This window comes from Strix aluco, chromosome 3 (genome assembly GCF_031877795.1).
Source record: "Strix aluco isolate bStrAlu1 chromosome 3, bStrAlu1.hap1, whole genome shotgun sequence".
In the NCBI taxonomy this organism is placed as follows: Eukaryota; Metazoa; Chordata; class Aves; order Strigiformes; family Strigidae; genus Strix; species Strix aluco.
In genome coordinates this window covers 52681674-52705608 of record NC_133933.1, presented here as the reverse complement: position 1 = coordinate 52705608, position 23935 = coordinate 52681674, and the positions used below count along the sequence as shown (strand labels likewise).

The 23935-nt window shown below is 36.1% G+C and overlaps 1 protein-coding gene across 24 annotated transcripts in view; it reads left to right on the top strand.

The window, feature by feature from the left end:
• Nucleotides 1-23935, top strand: part of AFDN (afadin, adherens junction formation factor) — a 132896-nt gene that overhangs the window by 84296 nt on the left and 24665 nt on the right. For all 24 annotated transcript variants that reach the window (XM_074818592.1, XM_074818587.1, XM_074818585.1 and 21 more), the window contains 3 exons: nt 1010-1208; nt 2920-3023; nt 5626-5712. In XM_074818592.1, coding sequence (XP_074674693.1) covers nt 1010-1208; nt 2920-3023; nt 5626-5712 — 390 coding nt within the window. The remainder of the gene's footprint in view (nt 1-1009; nt 1209-2919; nt 3024-5625; nt 5713-23935) is intronic.

The window sequence follows — 23935 nt, the reverse complement described above, 5'->3', positions numbered from 1 at the left end:
GAATACTTTCATGCTAAAACTTAGGCCAGCCTGAGGGATATAAGGTAACAGAAAAATGAACTGTTTCAGGAGAGAGAGAGGAGAGCCTTTTCATTGTTCACTCTTTGGAGTAATTTGGGATAGATAGAAGAATGTAAAAACACGAAGTGTTTCTTGGACCATTACTTTTTGCAAAGTGGTTAGGAATTTTATTTTTGTTAACTTCTGAACTAATTTTCTTCAGTTCATACTATCTAGTAACAGATACCCTACTGAAATTTTACAAATAGAAGGAAAAGTACTGTGTGCTACATGCAACAACAGTAGCTGCATTGTGAAAAGTATGCTGGTATCATAAAGCTTTTTGTGCACCAAATATAAAACTTAAAAGTTCCCTGCTGCACTCTGAGTGATCCAGCACTTGTGTTGTGTGCTTCTACAGCGTTATTTAAAAAATAGATCTACCTTAAGGTACCCTTCATGTTATAGTGAACTCCCAGGAAATGTAGAATTAAATTAGTTTTATAAAACTTCCAAACTAGGGAACTGTATATGCTGTTGGTCCTCTGTGAGTACCTGTGTCCTGATGGAGCTGAAAATCCAGGTTTACACAAGTTGTTTGTTTCCTTCCTATTTATTTAGTCTTACAGAAGTGTATATATATACTCAACAAAGTGTCAAAATTTTAAAGCTGACTGTGATTCCACCTCTGCATATGCATGCTCTCTGCTATATATTTTTAAATACAGCTCTCATATCAAGTAAAACCATGCACCACAAGTTTCAAAAATACTGAAGGAAAAGTAAATGCTTCTGTTATGTTCTCTAACTACGTAATCTATGGGTTTTAATCAAATAAAGCAATGCAGCATACTGACTGTACATAGTGGAGCCGAAGAAGTTTTATATCTGATAACTTACTTTCCAAATTCCTTTTTCTTGCACTCTTAGTATTTTCTTCATGTTAGGTTTTTTTCCATAATGAAAATTATCCCTTTATAGTAACAATGTATTTCTGCCTTCTGTCCAGGAATTGATAGATAATGTAGTAGCTGTTGCAGAAAATACAGCTGATGAACTTGCTCGCAGCGATGGCCGAGAAGTCCAACTGGAAGAGGATCCTGACTTACAGCTACCTTTTCTTTTACCAGAAGATGGCTATTCCTGCGATGTTGTTAGAAATGTTCCAAGTGGTTTACAAGAATTTTTAGATCCACTCTGTCAGAGAGGTTAGTTCTTCTGTTATTGTACAACGATCCTCTATTTTTTGGTGTAATGAACACAGAATGCAAAATACATTTTAGTTAAATGTAGACCACTTTCTTTATGTATGTTTGAATCTTCTTATGTTGTGTTCAAGTGACTCATAAAAGGTATGCAGCATTTTTTAATCCTTACCCTTTCTTCCTGTCCCTTTCATTCACTTTCAAAGTTCTGAATAAGCAGTGCTGAGTTGCCAGTGCCTACTGAAACTTTGTTTTGCCTTTGCTCCAGAGCTTGTTTGGATTTTGGTGCTAGAACAGCAAAGATTTACCTAAGTATAAATTTTGTAATACTTCAACAATTTCATAGTCAACTTCTAAAGCTAATATGAATTAAATAGTTAAGTCACTTTTTTTACTCATCAGCTGCTTCCATGTAACATTAAAAAAAAACAGGCTTAAAATAGTTCTTTTAACATTTATCAATGTACGAACATATGGTTTGGGCATTTATAGTCCAGCAAAATTTCAGATGACAAGTAGAGAGCTCTTGTGGTTGTACAAAAGTGATCTAAACTTGAGAAAGTAAAGCAGGAGGTCTGTCCGAGCATTTACAGTGAATGAACAAGTTGTGATCCTTACCTTGTAGTACTCAATTTATTAGAAGCTTTTCTGTTACATAATTTCTTAATAATTTTTTGCTTAAAAAGCAGTTGTTTAAAAAATTCCACAGGAATATCTTGGTAGGTAGGACAGCAAAGGAGGCTATTGACAAAGCAGACTTACTCTATCCTGTAGTGAAGTTTGCAGCTGTTGGTTCCAATTTAGTTTACAGAAAAGCCATATTCTTGTGTTAAAAAAAGGTAGGAAACTGACTGGTTTTGGCTGTTTTGAAAGGACAGTGAGTTACAGAGGATGCAGTCTTGAGACTAAAGAAGACTAGTAGAATAAATAATCAGTAAGTGTAATTCATTTACCATACAAATGTCTGTATAGTTACTGTAAGTAAGGCCTTTTTAATGCATCCATTCAAAATTTTGCTTTTTAGGTATCTCTTAAATTATGCTGAGGGACTGGTTTGCCATAAATCAGTGAAAGCTCAATTGCTGAAGGATGGTCATTATGAGGAGGGGAATCTCGTCTTTTTGGATGGAGTGATTTGTAATTTGCCTGGATTCTCGCTGTCCCTGATTTAGGAGACAATGTTGGATACCTCTCAGCTGCTTTCACTCCTTTTTTCAAAATTCTAGGAATTGCTCAATTAACAAAAAACAAAGCCCCACTTTTAATTACATAATTGCATTAAAAAAGTAACGAGTTCTGCCAAATATATGCTGAGACTGGTTAGCTAGACTCTGCAAAGCAGAAGATTTCTGCGGTGCTCTCTTATTCAGAGTTCTGTTGGTTTGTATTCTAAAAGATGGCTTGGTGTTTCATGTCTCTTCTGAGTCTGGTTGGTACAAGCAATATTTTGCAGCGCAAGAGTTTTCTATGAGCTTGTGGTGTTTTTTAAATACATATGTTTCTCAGAAGCAGCAGCTATAGAACTATAGGATTTTGTAGATCCCATAAAATTTCAGTGAAGCACATAATGGTATCTAAGATGCAAGATTCAACATACCAGTGAATATAAAAAGATAAATACTGCTATTTGGTATTTCCTTGTGGCAGGCTATTTGATTTTAATTAATCTGTTGAGAAAATACCTCGACTATGTTGATGTTACTTGTTCTTTTAGGTTTTTGTAGACTAACACCTCATCCACGGTCACCAGGCACATGGACAATATACTTTGAAGGTGCAGACTATGAAAGTCACCTGTCACATGAGAATGCTGATCTAGTAAGTATTGATTCAGTGAATAATTGTCAAAACTGATGTCTTGGAAAGCCATTGTGTTTTATGTGATGAGTTTTAATCCTTACTAGGAAGAACAAGCTTCATAATTAAACATGTAGTTCATCAGTGATTTGCTGAATCTTGTAAGTCAGGTTTTTTTCTAGGCTGTGGCGTGATATAGTCTCTCAAGTAAGCAAACTTTGCATTGTTCCCCCACCCTGGGGATACACAGTGAAGAAATTCTTTTTAAAGACAGGCAAAAATATATATGGACATGCATCTTTAAATAACTTGTAATGTGAATGGAGCTGCAGGCTGCTTTTATTGATAAACTGGCAGTTATCAAATGAATGTTTAGTATTAAGTTGTAATCTGGTACTTTTTATTCTGCTAGGATTTCAGGAAAAAGTATTTAGCTTTCCTTTTCATTATATTTATTAAAGAAGAGTTCCACTTCAGTGTGAGGTGGCTTTTTTTCTGTTGCAGGGGGTTTTTTGTTTAGTTTTTGTGTTGTTTTTTTGTGGTGGGTTGGGGTTGGGGGGGGGATGCGTGTGTGTGTGTGTTTTGAATATGTGATAACCAAGAATATAAAAGTTACAGAACAACTTGGTTTTGGAAAGATGGTGGCTTTATGTGAAATAACTTTTAGAGCAACTAAACAGAAATAGCTTCATATTTATAATTAGTATTTCAATAAAATCATAAAGGCCAACATGAAACTAGAACTATGTTCCTAAGGCCTTCTATGAAAAATACTTGCCCCTCACTATTCAGAGGGACTGGAAAGTTTCACCTACTCTGTTCAGAACCCAACATTTGTCAGATGACATTATGCTGTCTTGCTGCAGTGGCCCAAAGAATGTGTTTACTTCACAGAAGAGAGCATCTCCTAAATCTGTATGATTGGTACAGCAGAGCCCAGTCTTGAACTGATAAGCCAGGCTCTGCAAGCGTGATGTATCTTGGTAAACAGGTATTTGACTGAGGAAAATACAGCAGAGACATTCTTGAGACATGCTCTTCCTCCTCCCTTTGTTGCTCTAAAGAAATGCATTTTTTAGAGCCAGTGGGAACAAAAATCATCTGAAGTTATACTAGCTATTTGCTGTTCCTCATACTGAGAAAAAACTATAGTAGAGTTGTGGACAGTCTTCCTTACAAAGACTTGATAAAGAAATGCAGGATGAGTGGATGCTACTATTTCATTCAGCCATGAAGATGAATGCCGTGCAAGACCATTCAGATAACCTGATCTAATCATTCTTCTCTCTGGTGCATGTATGTTAATTGAATGTGCCAAGCTTGAGAGTTCTAAATCTTTAGTCTTGGTGTCTGAGCATTGCTCTAAATGCTGGTTCAGAAATCACCTCTTGGTGCAACACATCTGTATAACCTAAATGCTAGGTAAATGTTCCATTTTATAGCTGTGAGGTCTTTTCCTTTTGTTTTTGTTTTGGGGTTGTGTATTTTTTTTTCCTTGTGGTTTTTTTTTTTTTCATCCCCAAGCCCAAACTATTCTTACAATTTTGCTTCTGTTGGTAGTCTGGGGAATTGCCCAGTCTGGGCAGTCCTCCTCAAGTTTTCCCTGAAGAATTAATTTTATTCTTAGACCAAGAAAGAAATTCAGTATACACTAAATGATAAAGTTATGTTCCCAGTGCCTTACCTTTTCCAGTATGTATGGTTTTTGTTGAATTAGTTTAATAATGTTTCTATTTTAATTAATGGAAAAAGTCCTATTTAAAGTAGGAATAGATTCTGCTGTTCTGCCATCCTTGGCACAGGAGTGATACAATACTCCTAGCTTAAAAACTACTTGCATTTCTAGTACCTAATCAAAAAGTGTTAATATTTTTTGAATTAATTTCCTTTGCTTATATTTTTACTTTGTTATGGGTCTTGTGGAACTTGAAGTTAGGTTTTAATATGAATACAGGCTAGGGTGCTTTAACTTACATGCTTCACCTAATGAAGACTGATGGCAAATTTTTGAGTAGAGGGAACTGGCAATGTTGCAAAGATATAAAAAAAATACTGAACATGTTTAGGGGCTCAGGCTGTATTCAAGTTACAGAGTTTTCAGAGGTGAAATGTTTTGGAACTTTCTTTAGAGGCTTTAATTCTGCCTTTGGAAATAATTGGTCTCTTAATATCTTTGCAGAATTATTATATTCTGTATGCAGCACTAAAAACTGAGCTCCACGTAGATCACACTCATGTTTCTAATAGGGGCCTACCACGTCTGAACTTCAGTTTTCGTTAAAAGTTACTACAGTTTTATAGGCCTGTTACATTTCAAAATCTGAATTATTAATAATCTCTTCACTGAATTAGAGAAGGAGAAACAATGGGTAGACTTCAAAGCTTTGTCAGTGTTCACAACCCAGGTGTAGTACTTGATAATGTGAATCCATATTAATCAAATGTTAGAGATTCTACCTTTAAAATGGAGTACCAGACATATTATTTAGGATGTGAGATCTACTGCTGCAGTAGCAACTTAGTTTTGATTGTAGAGGAACTATTTTGTGCAGTAATTTTCCTAGCCTGGCAGTGAATAGTGAACTCTTGTCTTTTTTCTTCTTTCCCTTTCCCTGTTTGATAGGCTCAGCCTTTGAGGAAAGAACCTGAAATTATCACTGTAACACTAAAAAAACAAAATGGAATGGGCCTAAGCATTGTTGCTGCCAAGGTATGGAAGTCGGTTTGTTTAAGTGTTATTGAAAAAAGCTTTTTTTTACCAGCCTACTGTGGAAAATGTTAATGGAAAAATCTATTTCTTTTCAGTTTGTTGTGCACATTATGTTGATCATACTTTTATTCTGGCTGGGGAATGTTTCTGTAAAATACACAGATGTGAACAATGCAAGAGGAAACATAATATGGATGTAGTGATTGACATTTAAAATTAAACCTGTACTATAGGTCTATTAATTTTTTCAGAGCCAAAAATTGGTAGTGTTACTAAATGGATTTAATCAACAAGTTTATTTAACGCTGCTGCTGCAAAGCATCAGAAGTATCTAGGAAAGAAAAGCAGTAAATGTAAAGAATAAAATGTGTGTAGTTTTTCTAATTTGAAAAAATAAAATAATTCAAATATATACATTAAAGTTTGTATGCTTTCTGCTATTAAGATAACACCTTATCTTTCACAGTGTACAGATGCATGTATGACTTCAGTTTTGCTTCTTTATAGTGGAGAGCTACAGCGTATTAAGTAGCTTGGTGAAGGAGGGTATGCCTCTTGCCCTGACTTGCTGAAATTGTGGCTGTATGCTACTCTTAGTAGCACTAGATAGTAATGTATAGAATGCACATACAACTCCAGCCACCAGATGGAGGACTCCACTAGTTGGTTTTGCTTTATTAACTGGGTCACATATCAGACATAATCTTTGAGTTTTAAGCTTGTTATAAATCATGCAACTGTGATATCCAAAAGTCCTTGTTGTAATTATGTGGTGTGAAACAGAGAACAAGTCTTCCCTAATGTCTATTCACTGTGTAGTACTTGAGACTTCAGAATGCTGTAGTCCTCCTTGGCACTTAGTGCATGGGCTGAAAATGTGACTGTTTTACTGCTTTTAAGTTATCTCACATAGTTAATTGCTTCCAAACAGCACTGTTTTTTTAAGTACAACTTTGTTCATTTCACAGTCTGTTCTTGAAATGGTAATCTTGCATGGTGTCGGCTTTTAAGATTTATTTCTGACATCTCTAAAGGAATACCAGGTGTCAGGTGTGTATTTCTAACAATTGGCAATTATTGAGGAAACTATTCAGGATCTGAAAAATTTAACTCGGTATTCTGCTCTTATTTTGGTGGAGTGGGTTAATAATTTGAGAAGCAAATACTAGATCTTGAGATAGGCCACATTAAATATGTATCAGACTTCTGGCTGCCATCTGCATTTCTGTTGAATGTTTCAAAATGTGCAGTGGAAAATTTTTTTTTCACTTCAAACTGAAATCTGATTATTGATTTAGCAGGATATAATGGTGAAAAAGTTTTAATTTTCACTGTAGCTGGCTGGCTTCTATACATTATACATTGTTTTAACAACTGACACTGAACTGCCATTAGCAGTATGTAACAGTGCTACTGGTCTGTGTGTAAGCTTGATTTGAAAGTTTCTTACAAGTTATTTAACCAATTTCATGATTTAACACTATCAGTGATGGAAGCAGCAGTCTTCATCTCAGCACAGTTGCAGAAACACCAATTCAGGCAGTGATTGCATTTCATCTTGCTGCTGTGTGCCTGCTGCAATATTGGAATTCTGATTTTAAAACGGTTATGTCTTAAATCTTGAACTAAAATAAGCAAGAGGCAGGTTTTTATCTTACTTTCAGTGTGCACAGAATAGAAACATTTGCTTAATTTGAAGTCAGCAGAAAGTTCATTGGATAGGAATAATCATCTTGCATTGTGTTGGAACAAGTTGCTGTAGTAGTTAAATAGGATTATTTTCAAGGCACTATTTCAAGGTGTTCAAAGTTGCTTCTTGTGATTATAATTAATAGCATGTTTTTCCTGTGTTAGGCGTTGTATAAACAACAGAGTAAGGAATAATACAAAGGCATTAATTTTCTCAATCTGGCCAGAGCAGAACAGATTAGAGAATTGAGTGAGCGTGACTGAGAAGCTAGTAGTGAGTGGATTTTTTTTCTTTCTACTCATATCTCGTTGACTTTTGCTAATAATTTTCCAACATGTCTCAAGTCATGTGTGCTGCTTTGCCAGCATAAAAATGAAAATTCTCATTTTTTTTTTTTCCTTTGCCTGAGGAAAATGAAGGAAGTCCAGGAGACAATTTGTGAAATTTTTCTAAACATTAACTGGATAGAATACCTGAAATAAGAGGGAGAGACAAGTGTGGGAATAGATTTAGCTTTTTCCAACTTTTTAAGTAGCAAAAGGTTGGCTATCAAATGCTCATATGAAAGTATGAAGAAATGAATGCTCATATTCAGTTTCAGAAATACAGTTACTGCTGCCATGCACAGGATCCCAGCTGATTGCTGACCCAATTACATTTATTGAACTATTGGTTTCTAGAGTGCCTCAGAAGTGCTGTAATAAAAGAAAATGCAGCGGCTGGTCAACAGGTGGCCCTGCTCCAACCAGTGAGAGACAACCCTGAACTTTTCAGTTTTGGTTAGGAAAACAGTTGTTTTTTTCCTGTGATGTGACAATATAGTTGCTGTCAGTAGCATGCTGTGAGAATGCCTTTGCATGTCAGTGCTGACCTGCCTTTCTTGTTAAGTCTTAATGGGCTCCTCATACTTGTCACAGACTTTGGATGAAGTTCGTTAAAATGTAGGTTGGGGATATCCTAGAGATGGATGAAATGAGCAGATTCTCAGAGATCGTAAAGAAAAATAATTCCTACTGACTGCTTTTCTTCTTTCTACCCATGGCAGAAAATCTGCACTTTCTGAGTAATCTGTGCTCATCTCTGAGGAAACATCTAACAAAAGTTATCATTTGGTAATTCTTTGGGGTTTTATTAGTTTGCAGGGGTTTAGTAGATAAATGAAGGCTGTGCCAATTAAGAGTTTTTAATGGGGAAATTAGATACCATGACTTACCCCTTCCACACCAAATGTTCTTAATTACCAAATTACAATCAAAAAAGATGGAGTTAAAGTTAAGCTCATACAAGCGGAGAAGTGGTGCAACTTGCATTGAAATGCTGTGCACCTGCTTATTCTTATGATAGATGGTTTCAGTTTGTCATACTAGGTGATTGCAAACACACTGACATTAATGTAAAACTAAAACCAAACCAAAGGAGGTAAGTCAAGGAGCACATGGAAGTGTTAGGTCCCTGGGGAACCCTGTATTTGATCATCTTTCAACCTAATGACAGGTGAAATGTGTAAGTGTGTTACTTATAATTAAATAAAATATGAGTAACTGTGAAATAGAAGTTTTAAAGGCCTGCCAGGAGTGCCAGAGAGAGCAGAAATGCTGCGCATCACCTAGTTCACCTCACTTTGCTGTAAGGGTGTTTTCTGAGGCAGGACAGCCCCTTTGAGCAACCACGTAGTAAGCATGTATGCTATATGCGTACTTACCAGAGAAAACAAGTTTAGTTATGCAACAACTGTTAGCTGCCAGAGCACTGTAAACAGTCTTGTGTTTGGGTTTCGTTTTGGTTTTTTAGATTGGGAAAATACCTAACAGCATTTCTTAAACTGAATGCACAGATGCTTATTTTTATTTAAAGTTAAATTGTATAGCTTCAGAAAGTGATCCAAAAAGGTAACTTGTTGTTCTACCCTTTTGTAGCTATTGCATGTTTTCTTACAATAACGCTCCTGTAGCTTTATTAGCAGTAGCTTTTGTAATGGGTATATGGAAATGTAGCTGGTAGGAGTGGTCGGGCATTGGGAACAGTATTGCTTTTTGAGGTTGTGTGCAGACTTGGGTTGCTCTAACTCTGAAAGATGTTTTGATGTTAAAAGCTGCCTGACTCCCAACCACATTGTGGTTAAGTTTTTATGAAATCCAGATGATTTGGAAGCAGCGTGTGCATGCAGTTTACTTTAAAAATATATCGCTTTTTGGGGGCTTTCGCATGTGACTTCTCAGCCATCTGTGGGCCAGCACATTACTTCCTGTTTAATTTGGAGGTTTTTTGTCTTTTGTACAAAAGGGCTCCCTTTTTGTTTTTTCTAGCAGTTTTCAAAGTTTAATAAAGCCTCTAAAGTAAATGGAAGTCAGAACAGCATAACTGATTACGTAAGAGTCTGAATATTGTATTGGTTATAGCTGGTGTTGATAAATGCTACACTGTGTCATAGCATCCAGTTCCAACTTATCTGGATGGGTATCTTGGAAAATCCAGCAGACTAGAGTGGTTGTTGCTGTTGAGGGCTGAAAGAGAAGTGGAGAATTGTTTTTTTTCTTTCAAGGATCTGTAGTCCCGGAGATCAAAATGTGGTTTTCTGTTGTTGGAAGAACAGAATCCATGGTAAGTCTGTTCAGGTTTCTGTTGGGGCTGTTTTTCTCTGAAGTTTTAAATACTATCCCTGTACTTTTTCCTGCTCTCTTGCTTGTTTAAACCTGCCAGTAGTTATTTGTTCATGTAGCAACAATGTAATACAGCATGCAGTTAAATATAGTCAGATGTTAGTAGCTAACTTCCTAAAATGTAGAAAGAAAAAAACTAATTTTTTTAGCTTGTTCTTCATATGCACTTTTCAAATTTGTGGAAGTGACTATTAATATGGAAAGTTTCAGGTGTGATAACTACTGTTTTATTGTAGCAGAGCATGAATAGCATGACCTGTAATCTGTTTACTTGTCATATTAGTTGGCTTTAATCCAGGTTCTTCTAAAAGTCTGGTTTCCCCTTATAAAGCCTTAAGTAGAATTGACATCCCAAACAGTATATGCAAGATTTTTAATACTCTGTAGACTGTTCTGAAAAGACCAAAACATGCAAATACGTTGCAGTTAGGGTATCTTATGTTCAACACATTCACAGAGTAGAGGCGTTTAAATTCTGTTTAGATTGCTACTGCACAAAAGAAAGGATTCCCATGTTCTGCAGGTTTTGTTGTTTCGCATGCTGGTTATAGTCATTAGTATACTACAATTTAGTTCTTTAAAGTATTGCACACTTTATTTCTTGCTCAGTCATCTTTTATTAGTATAAGAGAAAAGGTTACCTTAAAATATATGCAAGCACCTTAAAATGCCTTTATATGCCCCTGCTGGCATATAAATCAGAGTGTATTTTCTAGGGTTTTTTAACAGATGGTTAGATTAAATGTTCCCCATGTGCTTGCTAAAATAGGATGAGATGGTGATAAGGTGCTTCTTTTTTAATGGAAGCATTTCAAACACTGAATGAGAAAGTTCATCAATAAATATTCTGGGGAAGGGGCTTACTTTTCTAAAAACAAGTGTGTGGCATCTTAACCATAAATAATTTGTATTATTTAGCAAATTTTTTTTGTCCTTAAGGTATAATCATTCTAATTAGCTTTATTTTCTAAACCACTGATTGTCATTTTATATTTAACAGTCAATTTAAGGTGTTAAGTTTAAAGAAGGTTCAAGACTACCAGAAATGTCAATTTCAATGTGAAATTTTTCTGAAAGTTTGTTATACAAATATCTTGTAGATAATCTGTGTGGAAGGTACAGACTTAAACATTCATTTAACAATATTAATATTTTTTTTTCAAAATTGAAAATTAGGTTTATAGTTAATGGTAACACAATCTACTAATTTGATTCTCTCTACTCTGTGTTTGCAAATATAGACAGTTGATGGGGATTTATTTTTTTAGCTGCTTGTTAGCTCTTTACTTGTGGTCCAGGTCTTGAGATTTCAGATACCTCAGTATCTGAAGTAATCTTGTGCCTGTGCTTTCTAAGTATAAGGAAAAATTTTGCACTTTCCTGCCAGCATGAATTAATTGAAATGTTTGATTGAGAAGATTTAGAAGTTGATTTGTTTTTTTAATGTTTGATACTAATTTACATAAGCTGTCTGAACTACTGATGTTGCCTTAAAAGGCTTCTTAGGAGAACTTAAATAAAAGTATACTATTGTCATTTCCAGCACAGATTTCTCAGTCTCACAGGAATAAGATAGTATGTAAATTGCCAGTTTAGTCTTTGTCATGACAAATAAGTAGCTGTGTGTTAGCAATTTTCCTGTTTCTTGTTGATTCATAACTTCCAGCAGTGTTTTTGGTTAAATTTTGGTACCTTGTAGATGTTCTATAAAATTTTGCTAGTGCTTTCATATGCTGTTTAAAAACTAAAGCTTATGCCAGCACAGCATGACTTTTATTCTCTCTAGCTGTGAGACCACAGCTCTGCTCAGGCAAAGTGTTTCTTGTCTTATTTATTCGCTTGTATTTAGATTGATACTGCAAATGGGTCACGCAGACATTTGTATTTAATGCCTTCCGGAACAAAGAGGGTTTTAAAATTCATGTGCCAGTTCTTCCTTGCACTAATACCTTCTGTATGCAGGCACTTGCTAGCAAGCCTGCAAAAGTTATAGTGCACATATGCTTTAGCTAGATTTCCTCTACCAGACTCCATTCAATTCTGGCATTCAAATAGCTTCCAAAATTCTGTTTAGATACATGTTAATACAGCATTTTAATTTTAAATTTTTTCTCCTACTAATGAAAAAGGCTTTCAGAAGTTAACAAATTCTGTGTATGAATAATACTCTCAACTGGAGTAGAAATTTAGGTACTTAATAGTACACTATAGTGTACACACTGATACTGTATTAAGTTGTATCCATCTGAAACTGCAGAACAGCATTATGTGGAAGATTGTGCTGTGGGGTCTTCTTGGGTTGTAATTTATCCTTAACTATAGAGCCAAGAGCCATTTCTTTGAAAAAGTGCAGAGATACAGGGTGATTTTCTTCCAAAATAGATTGCCCAGTGTGTCTTGTCTGTGAAGTCCTATCCACAGACATAATTAAGGTGAGGCATTAGTTCAGAGTTGCCTTAACAGGGAAGAACATCACTGACATTGCAGTGCAACTTGTAGATTGGTACATAACTCTGAATAGCCCTTAGTTTGTCACTGCTTATAGAGTATTTATAGCAAACATACATTAAAAAGTTAACCCTTGTTTAAATAGGCCTCAAGCAATGTATTTTCCTTGAGCACAACAAAAGATTTTTCCTTTGAAACAAAAGAGAAATGGAACCAAACAAGCTAATGTATTTAATTTCTTTTGTTAAAAATTAGGAGTGCTTTTATGCATTTGTAGAATATTGTATGACGTTTAAGTTGCAGCATTTATAATGATAAAAGAGGCTCCCCTTTCAGAAAGGTCAAGAAAGATTAATGAATAAAACTTGCTTAGTCTTTTGCGAATGACGTATGTAAAACATTTTGCCTTTACTTACCACTTTTGTTCTCATGAAACAGGGAAAGTACAGTTAGGTAGAAACTGTTGTATACTTGATTCCAGTCTCAGAATGAGACTTCAGGCCAGTTGCTTTAGCTAGTTCGTTTAGTTGCTTTCATCAAAGAAGGTATCTTTTAGAAGCACTCAATTTCCAGAGTGTGAGAAAAATCACATTGTTACAAATTGATATACTCCTGTCTAGCACAGAAGACACTACAGCTGTTTGCATCAGCATGTCTAATTTCAGTGGTTATCTAATTGCCTTACTAAGGTTTCTGAATACCATAATTATTTTATTTAAAAAAAAAACCCAAACTACTACATAGGCACAAGACTACAGTACTGCATATTTTGTTAATGACATTTCAGGAATTCCATTACAGAACACCCTGGGGTTCTTTGGTCTTTTATCTCCTGGGAGAAGCACACCTTAGGAAGATAGAGCATATATTCACTTGCTTGCTCTAGTGTGCTAGTCAATCTTGATTGCAAACATTCTTTTGTAAAAAAGTAACAGGTAACCCTTATTCTGTTAAACAGAACAAAACTCTTCAGTCCTTTCTCTTTACTCCTCTTGAGGCTATTTGTAAATAGAGGTTCTGGATACACTGGATATCAAGTTTCCAGGTTGTTGGATGCTTCAGAGTCCTGTGATACTTACTGTATTGCTTGCAATCTAGTGGGTTTTTCTCTGAATAGTAAGACACTTATTTTTCATCTGTTTTCCCGCCCAGTGCAATTTAAAGCTGCAACGGAATTCTCCATAGATGATAAAAACTTGATGTTTCTTGGCCTGTGTATAATGTTGATTGTCACCAAAGTTTGAATCTCCACTGTTTAATTGGAAAAGTTTTGCCCACTTGTGACTGTAGTTTGTCCAACTCCAAAAATGTTTGGTTTCCCCCCACCCCATGAACAAGAATTTGAGAGGGGAAAGCACAAGTTCACATATGTGGAAGATGGGTCAGTTTTAAAATTCTTTTTAAGTCAGGGGATGATGTTACGTGGAGCAGCTGTAGCCGCAGCTAACAGACCAGCTTTACATACAGTACGCTGGTTCACCACAGTTATGTTTGGAAATTATACAGGGCATGCTATGAAATATTTTGTCTAACAATGACGGATTTCCAAAGTCTCTACATTGGTCTTGAGACAGCCGAGGCCTTTGCTTCCTCTGACAAAGTGTTTTTTTTCTGATATTCAAGGCCAGAGAAGTTTGCCCTCACTGGAGGTGGGACCAAGAACTACAAAGTTGGCCTTTCTCATTCCCCTGGGCTGACAGCAAGTAGTTCAATGAGTTGTAGATGTAGTGTGTTCAGTACATAAAGTAGATAAGTATGTACTCATCCAGATACAACCTACAAAATGCATGCAGCTTTAGGGACTGTGAGTGTTTGGGTGATAAGAAAACTTTGCTTTTACCTCCTAGAGAGTACATTTGTAAACTGCCTGCATAGTTTAGTAAACTGGTATTTTTTAAAGTGCTTACAAGCTTGGGTTATTTAAATGCTTCTAGGCTAATTACTTGCCAGGTAGGTCCGATTGAGACTTCATTTTGTTGCATAAATTTGCCTTTAAGGATGTTTATAAAAACTTAGACTTTTTCTGTGTAAACTTAAGAGTCTGGAATCAGAAACCTAGCCCTGATAAAAATGAGTAAAATCTACTCTGGGCATAGGCAGGTAAAAGATTTCAGGCCTGATAGCTGGCATCAGGCTTGATAGCTACATTTCCGTCCAGTTTTGTTTAAAGACATTTTAGTTGCAGGGATTCATTTTCGTTTTTAGTTGCAGGGATTCATTCTGTCTTTAAACTGTTTAATTTTTGTAAAATACAACAGAAGCTTAATGAAAAAGACCAGCTTGTGGAAACAGTGTCATCCTTGAACTGTTGTGAAAGATACCAGATCCTAATATTTCAGCAAGATATATTTGTGTATGTATGTATATATGTGTATGTACATGTGTATGTGATATCTACATTATTAAAATGAAATCTTTGTAAATGTTTGCAGAATTATGCAAAAACCAAGAAAGTATTTGATTTTTTTAAATCTCCAATGGTTTATGTGAACCACTGGAGTGTTTTGACATGCAGTCTTGGTATCTGAAGCCACTTAAATTGGAATATTATTTTGAAAAGATTGGTAGCTGTATGGCACACTTTTGTGGATTCAGCCAAACTATAATTGGAGAGTGAAGATACCTTTGCTTCAGGAGTAGTTTTTCGTATTACTATTTATGTGAAGCTTGAAACCATTTAAATATTCATGTATTTAAGACAGAAATCTTCAAATCGGTATTGAAAGGTCATTAGGAAGGCTTTCTTGCATTTTATGTAAATAAAAGTAGTTTTTAATACTTGTAACATTTTTTTTAAAATTGTTACTGAAGTGTATTTTTTTCTTCAATCAAACGTGATATTGGAAGCTGTTCACTGCTTCAGTTTTATTGGAGTGATAAACAGAACACGTGAAGCTAAACAGGTATGGGCAAATGATGGTATAGAACAAGTAAAGACAAGACCTTACTGTTAATTGTCTGGAGCATTACCAGTTTGGTTAGGTGCAGATGCATAGTTTTTCCTTAATTAATACTACAATTTCGCTGTCATTCCTAACAACTGGAAAAGTGTGCTTGTAATAGTTTTCATGGTTTTAATTCTAATGATAGATATTGAAATAGCTAGGTCATCCTACAGATGTACTACAACTGCAAGAATATACCATGTCACCGAAAGTATGGCTAGTTTGTGGTCTGCCTAAGCTAGTTGTGGGACATGGTATTTGAGGATGGGAATAGCTTAACTGTTAAAGAGGTTATCACCTTGTTGATACGTGGACCTTCTTTCCCACTCTGATACCTTCAGATTGGGGTACTGGAGGGGCTGTGTGGTGTCTAGACACCTCCAGCCCCTCATGCTGCTGGTGGCAGATCCCCACATAGCGTGGCATGGGTGGCTCGCCTGGGAACCGAGCTGTGTGTTGACACTCACCAGAAGGACCCACCTGTTGTTTCCACCATGCCGTTACGGCTGCTTGTCCTGGCAAATACCAAATGGGAAGGAGGAGCAGGCGGGATTTCTTCTGTCTGCTTTTAATGCTTCCATGGTGACTGACTCACCAGCTCGTGGGCTAGCTGTGATGCTGCCATTAGGAAGACTATATCTGATGTTCCTGTTACTCAGACTTTATATACAGTTGCACTATATGGCATGTTCTGATTTTAGGGCTGATGTAATGTACATGAGCCAAAGTTTCCTGTGTTTGTTACTGACAAGGAGGTCTTATAAAACTCATCTTGCAACACAGCAACACTAGCAATGAAATCTATTCTCCTTGAATACTTTCTTTAATTCTGTCATTACTACTGTAGTCTTGTACGTCCTCAATTTTACATTCTTCTGGAGTAGGAGTAGTTGTTTCTTTTTTCATATCACTGTAGTCTATCTCATTCTTTTTCTTATTATTCTGATTATTCTGTAGAAGTAGCTGTAAATTTTTTTTAATGCTGCCTCTTCAATTTCTATAGTTCTCATAGTAATTTTTTAAGCAAATGGAATATTTTGGGCGCAATCCTGTTAGAGCAAGGAGGGGCTTGCAAAATAACACTAATTGTGAAAACAAGTATGGACTACTGTACGCTGATGTGTTGCTTGATAGATGGCCCAGATGATAAGCAGATGTGATGGAAAATGACTCGTTTCTTGTTAGGCTGTTTCAAAAGCCAAGCTTAAATTGCATTATCCAACTCAGTCCTTTGGCTTCTTTAACTAGATACATAGAATATGATAGAATTTTTATAGTCAAGCAGAGAATCATACCAGGCTTAAAAGGGACAAATACCCATTTGGACAGCAGGTGTGAAATCTTTGCATACCTTCATCTGCCATAAATCTTAGTCAGCTGAGTGTATTCTTGTGGGTTGGTTGTTTTTTTTTTCCTTTGATGCATTAAATATGCGATTGACTTGGATTTGTTGTATCAACTTCCATTTTCCCTCCATTCTCCTGCTCACAGCAAATTTCCAGATTTTTTTGAGGTTGCAGTCTGTGTGACCTGAAGAGTGGAAATCCCATGAACAAACCTAATATTTGGGAGGTTTGTTATTTTCTTCACCTTCCAGATTCTCTTTTAATGAGGGACTCTAGTGCTGGACACCTTTTTTTTTTTTTTTTTTCCACTTTTACTGCCCTGTGTTAGTGCCATGACTCTTAAGTGTATTGTAGCAGCATTCTAGAGACTGAAGTTGGGCTGACCAGAGGTGCCAAAATTTGCTCTTTATTTTCTATGGATTGCCATAGTTGCATGAGTTTTCAGAACTTTTCTAAATCTTTTAGACCCTACAGGAAAGTCATTCAGTCAATTAATCTGTTTGCTCATTCAGTAAATTCTTTACTAAATTCCTTTATATCAGGTGATGTGTCCTGGGATACTAGCTTTAAGTTTTCCAGTTGTCCTCCTGCTTATTTAGAAAAGATATTTATAAATGAAAGTTTACAGTTTTTGTTACTTCTTAATTTTCAAAATGTAAGTACTTAGCAAGCACTTTTTCTGAATTAGTGGAGAATATATACGTATATGAACATATATGTCAGTATATACCAATGTTAGTTGTACTATATGTGTAACAAAAGAATTTTAAAAGTTGTTGTTTCAGGTGAGACTTTAATTTTGACCCTTTTTTGTTGGCTCTAGTCTGTTTGAATTCATTAATCTCTGAGATAAATAGGTTTTTCTTGAAAGGGCTGAAAGCTCTTGCTGAAGTTCCAGTCTTTGGTCATATTTTCAGATGAAGTTCTGTTGATACTGTAAGGGTATTGGGGGTGTTGGTTGGCTGTTGGTTTTAGGTTTTGGTTTGGTTTTTTTATTCAGTGTGATGGAGGAATGATAAAACATCCTCTGAAACAAATAACTACTGCTATTTTTTTTCTCTTACATGTATAAGCTACTTCTTTCTTGTTCATGAAATCCTCTGCTGTTTTAGTGTATATACATGTTACTTTACGGTTTGGGAATATAGTCTGCAATTTTAGTTTCTTCTAACAGATCAGGGGTTTTTGCTTTGAAAAGCATTGATTTGGGAAGTTTTGTAGTATTTTATATAATATTTCATTACATAGAGGGGGCACATCCATTTTTTTTTTATGATCAGTTTATGGTGTTTTGGAATTGAATTACAGTATTTATGTATTTTACAGTGTTTCGTAGTTGAATTGCAATATTTACTACATGAGTGGACTTCAGGTGCAGAAGATTCCATGTCAGTTCATGTGTAGGGTCTACTCAGTTATTTGAGAAGGTCCCTTGTCAATTCAACTACAAACCACCAGAAAAATAAGTATCTCTTGTTATAAATAAGTTTTCCTTATATGTGCTAGATAAGAACATAGCTGAACATTGTTGAACAATGCTTACACTAAACTAGGGCCTAACTAATACCACTTCAATAATTTGAAGTTTTCATTTAATTTCAAATGAAGAGTTAAATTTGCATGGACTATGCAACCCGTGACCTATGAACAGTACTGATGTGAAACTCCCAACAATCGTCGTCATCCAAATGTGTAATAAACTTAAGCCTCTCTGTGTTTTATTTCCTTCCTTTTATTTATATCCTCGGGTTGTAATTTTAGACTTCATCTTGTAAGATTTTGTTTTTGTTCTGTGATAAGAACTATTTGAAACTAGGCTACTGTGACAAAAATAAAGCTAGTCCTCTTTTCTAAAAGCTTACGTATTTTCTGTCCCACTTTAAATATTGTGGGCCAGAGTATGTAGGCCACACAGATGCAATAAAGCCAGATCTAAAGGAAATAGAACTGCTGGTGAGTTTTAATTGCTGGGTTTATTGATAGTGATTCATATCTCAGTTTTGTGGTTATCTTCTTGACTTGAAGCTCCTTTCATACTTGCCCTAAATGAGGAGGACTCGTTTATTTACTTTTTACAAGGTAGTCTGGTCACTTAAATATTTTCCCATACATTCTTTTCTTCATTTAGATTTAGGATAAAGACCTGACTTACCATTCTAAGCAGACTTCTGTATGAAGCAGTGTCTTGTGTTTGCCTTTACCTCCCAAGTAGGATTAGAAGATCTATTAAAATTCCATCTAAATATGAAAGTTCCCCATTGTTATAGAATTCCTGCAGCAACCTGTACGTCACGGCAAATTTAGGATTAATTATTCTCATACTCTAACTAAAGTCAAGTGCATGCCAAACTTGCAAGTGTGGTATGTTAACATCTTTCAACTTGTGCTGTTTTAAAGCATTAAATTACTTCTTAAGAGTTAGAGGATAAGAAAAACTTCATACAGGTATTGCATCTCATGCAGATGCGTGGCTTCATTCTGGGTACTAGATCTAATTGTTCTCCTCAGTTTCCCACGTGCGTTGGTTGTGTACATCCATCTTAAAGATGAATAAACCCAAGCACAGAGAAGATTATTGTCATGAACCTTTTTGTGTTTTTACTCAGACCCGACTAAGCTTCCTGGAAAAAAAAGCGGGACATTTTTATCCTGTTGTGTAATTACATCAGTAAAGGTGTGTTGTTTTTTTTAATGGGAATACATTTGCTTCAATTCTAGATATGCTATTCATTTCCATTCCTTGCTTTAAGTTAGGATGATTTGTATTTTTCACAAATCATTTTTAGAAGGGGAATGGGTGGGCCTTGGCAAAGTTGGGAAGTGTCTTTTGGGTGCGCTTGCCATGCAAGCTACTAAAGCTTACAACGAAGATGTTTTTCCGCTGTGTAGTTTGCTTCTCTGTGTGGGAATCTGGATGTTTGTGGCTCTTTTTGGGTTTTGAAATTGTTTTGGGACTCAGCTTCCACTAGAAGACTTTTGCTTTGCAGATACTTCTCAGAGCTGCTTGACAAGTCAATAGGTGACCTATAGTAGGATTTAGGAATTCAGAACAGTTTAAGTTTGTTGGGTCAAAAATCACATTCACCAAATAGTGGAGTCTGAGGCTGCAGCAGTGAAGCTCTGATTATTTTATGTCATGCTGTTTTAACCCATTTGAGAATTACTTGGGCAGTGTTAAACTGAAATACTCTGTTAGGTCAAACTTCCTTGGCATTTTTCTGTATTGCTTATTAAAAAGACTTCCTTAGTGGAAGTTCACAGATATGCTCTAACCATGGGTGAATGTTCTTACATTTAAAAGACGAACAATTCTTGGCTCTTATTTTCCTTCTCAAAGAGGGCTTTTGGGTTTCTAGCAGTGAAAAGCCCAGCTTGGGGTCTGATGTGAAAGGCCTACCTGATATTTGTCTTATATATTCACAGCCCCTGACAATTACACATTTGTTAGCACAGGTACACAGCTTCTGTAACTTCATAAAAGTTAGCACAACAGCTTAACGACAGTAATGTCACCCCCCCTTATTGATCCAGGCCCCTCCTAGCACCCCCCTTTCCTGTATGGTTATGAACAGTCATGCTGTGCTGTAAACAATTTTAGGAAGCTGATTTGGTTGAAAACAAAGCTTTCATTTGGGAGGAGAGGATCTGGGGATTGTCAGCTTAGCCTTCAGTCAGATCTGTTGTGGGACCTGCCACGACACAGTAGTGCCTGCAGGGGTCCAAGTGCAAGACAGCATGGGAGCAGGCAGGTGGGTGGGTGGGTTTCTTCGTGACACTGCATGAGTGCTCTGCTAGTGTCATTGGAATTAAGTTAATATAATGTTTTTCAAAAAATACTGAAATGTGTAAATAGTGCTCCACTGCTGGCCTCCAAATTTAGTTCTCTGTGCTTTATGCAGTTTTTATGATCTGGGTTGTTCTTTCATACTGATTATTTAACTGTATTGTAAAAGTACAGAATGGAGGTGTTTTCTCATTTTGAAGTTCAGGTCTAATGTTCTTGAAGTATCAGAATTTTTAAATACCATGTTCCCTTTCTTCAGTTCACAATTCACTGTTTGTCTAAATCAGATCAGCTAATACCTTCCTTATAAATCTTTTTTCCCTATGGTTCTCCTCTTTGGCTATGCATTGCAGCAATGGATATCATTTAGAGCTAAACAAAGGAGATCTTCAGAGTAGAGTGTTATGCTCATGCAGTTCGGTTCAGGGATACTGTCACCCAGTAGCAGCAGTAGTAGGTTTGTGGGGTTTTTCCAGTTACACACCTTGAAAATTTCCTTAAATTATTGCTGAAGGGGAAGGATTTCTCACTTTTTTCCTCAAAAGGCTACTATCATTTAACTTTCTGCAAGGAATGTGGGAAAAAGTTGCTTCAAGTGTGAAAGAAAACAGGTAGATTGGTAGCACTAGACAGTTTACTACTGTGGGTGTGGCTTTTTTAAATCTAGAATTCACAGCAGTGTTTTTTGAAAAATACTTGTAAAGTTTTTTGGGGTTTTGTATTTGACTATATAGATTTGAGAAAATGTGCTGCAGGTTCCAGTAAGTTAATCTTGAGTGGGTGAGAGGGGCTTATAAACCATCTTTTATGCTTACTAAATTCTTGCTTTCCAGAGTCATTTAACTTCTTTACAGTTGTGTTCTTCTGTTCAGACTAACAGCTTTATAGATACACATGCTTTTGGTATTCAGGATTGGAGAAAATAAACTGAAAAGAATGTTTACCATATTATTGCTACTGATACACACATGTCATTGCTCTGTGTTGTTTGTGAGGGAATACTTTTGTGTTGACCTTCACATTCCTTTGAAAGAAAAGCACATTAATAAGCAGTTTACAAAGAAACCTGTTTTATTGTAATGTCAGTAAATGACAGGAGAAAAATTCATGTGGTGTGTGTGAGAATTTTGCTCACTTTGGAGTTTAGTGTGCATGTCTAGCTACATATTAACATCCCTTTTGTGTCTTTAATAACTGTACATTTCCTTCTAAGGCAGTCTCCTGGAAGGTGGAACTGAAGCAAAATTAAGTCTGTTTTAGTAGAAATTAAGATTTGGATGCAAATTACTATAAAGCTTAGGGTAAAAGTTGAGGGAAGACGATGAGTTAAATTTGAGGATGCTTAGTGAGAAGTCTTCCCAAGCATAAGTGAGAGCACAGGCATGTTGTTAGAAACATTAAATGACATGTGAATTAGGCAGAGAAGGAACTCATTTGTCCTAATAATATGTGAGTAGATGTGGTAGCTGATAAAGATTTTTTTTAATGTAATCTGAATGGAGATTTATTTTTAAATCATTTTTTATGCTTTCAAAATTCATTAGTTTTGTATTAAGTGAGATGACTTGGAGCTAACACATCTGCTCGTAACTTCTCTTAAAAGAACAGGAAAGGGATTGACAAACTGTATAGGCTTCATAAAAACATTTAAAAAGAAGGAATAAAGACTAAAATGTCAGCTCCTTCAAATCATAATGAAGAATTACTGTAAGGCTTATACCACAGGAGCAGTTCAAGCAAAAATCCATCTGATCTGGTATCTTCCAGCTATAGGGTGCTTAGCCAAAGAACATAACAAAACAAGTGTAAAATGGTTCCTCCTGGTTTCTAGCTTTCTGTAATTTCAGAATTTGTTTCAGAGTGCATTATATCTGTATCTTTTTTTTTTTTTTCCTCTCTCTCTCTGAAAGCCCTTTAAGGGCCGTTACATGAATCTATGATCTTTTTTGTGCATGTTTACACTTTGGCATCTACAGCAGTCTTGTTCCTGGCAGTTTCCCAATTTAATTATGAAATGCTATGGAAAATGTTTGGGATCTGTTTTTTTGTTGTGTTTTGGTTTTTACTTTTTAAAGTATGCTAGCTGTGCTAGCATGAGTAAGAAAGCTTTCTCTGTTGGCTGATTAGAGAGATGATAAATAATCCAATCTGTGCCACTCAAAATCCCATAGACCTTTACTTCCTTGATGGTTACTAAGCTGAGGAGTCCATGTTTGTCTACCTGGTTCTCTCAAAAAAACTATTCCATGTTTCTGATCATCCTTGTTATCCTCTGAGCCTCATAGTTCTGCTGGTGTCATTTTTGGAAGGCAGTAATCAGAATTGTAAAGTTTCCTAAATGTAAACCTTTTGGATTTTTAGTGACTGTGGTGGTTTCTGTTTTGTTTGTTCTTTTCTGTTAGTTCTGTTGGCTTCCAGATATTTGAGCTGATATGTGAAGATGGTTCTGAAAACAGTGACTAAAAAAGATCTTTATTGAGGAGTTAAAGCTAGTTTAGAAACTGTTATATGGATATTTGTGCAATTACAAATGTTTATCCCATCACTATCTGCAAACCAGTTCATGGGCTTAAATAAAAGGTTTCAACTTCATTTAATGTGCACTAACAATCATAAGCATAAGAAAGGTGATGTGTATGGATATAGCGTCTAATGTAAAGTCACAATCCCAAAACTGCTTGATTAATATGTGCATTGTTCTAAGTGGCAATGCTCTTCTAAAGGCTTGCTGGTTTTACCTAATCTTTGACTGTATTAGGCAGATCTTTTTTTGAATTCCTGGACCCAAGGGGATGAGATTCTTGCTAGCATCCTTTGAAGTTAGGACAGAATAAAAGCAATGTCAATCCCAGGTGGCTTCAGAGGCTTCTGGTTAGTCTTAGATAGTCTGGTCTCCTAGAAGAACTGCTCTTTGGTCTGTGCAATTAACATTACCACATGATGCATGAGGTTATAACTACAAGGTGGGTAGGTGAGTTGCTGTTGACTCTTTTGCCCTTTGGAACTAAAGGAGCTTGCCTCTAGGTGTATGTAGTGTTTGGAGGCAGATGAAGGAGCATATAAACCCCATGAAGGAGCATATAAACCCCATCATCTTTGTTTTCAGTTCCCAACAAGGTAAGGTGGTAACTTGTTCTGCTGCCAGTGCCCTGGTGGGACTGGTCCCTTACAAGGTTTGGAGCATTACTTCACATTTGGACCAGTGAAATACATTTTCCCCCATTATTTCTCCAGTGTTCAGCATCATGTGATCCTTCTCCAACTCTTGGTTTTGACTTACTTGATAAATTTTCTGTATGGTAAATTCAGTTACGTTATTGTTTGCCCTTTTCCTGGAACACTTACGAGCA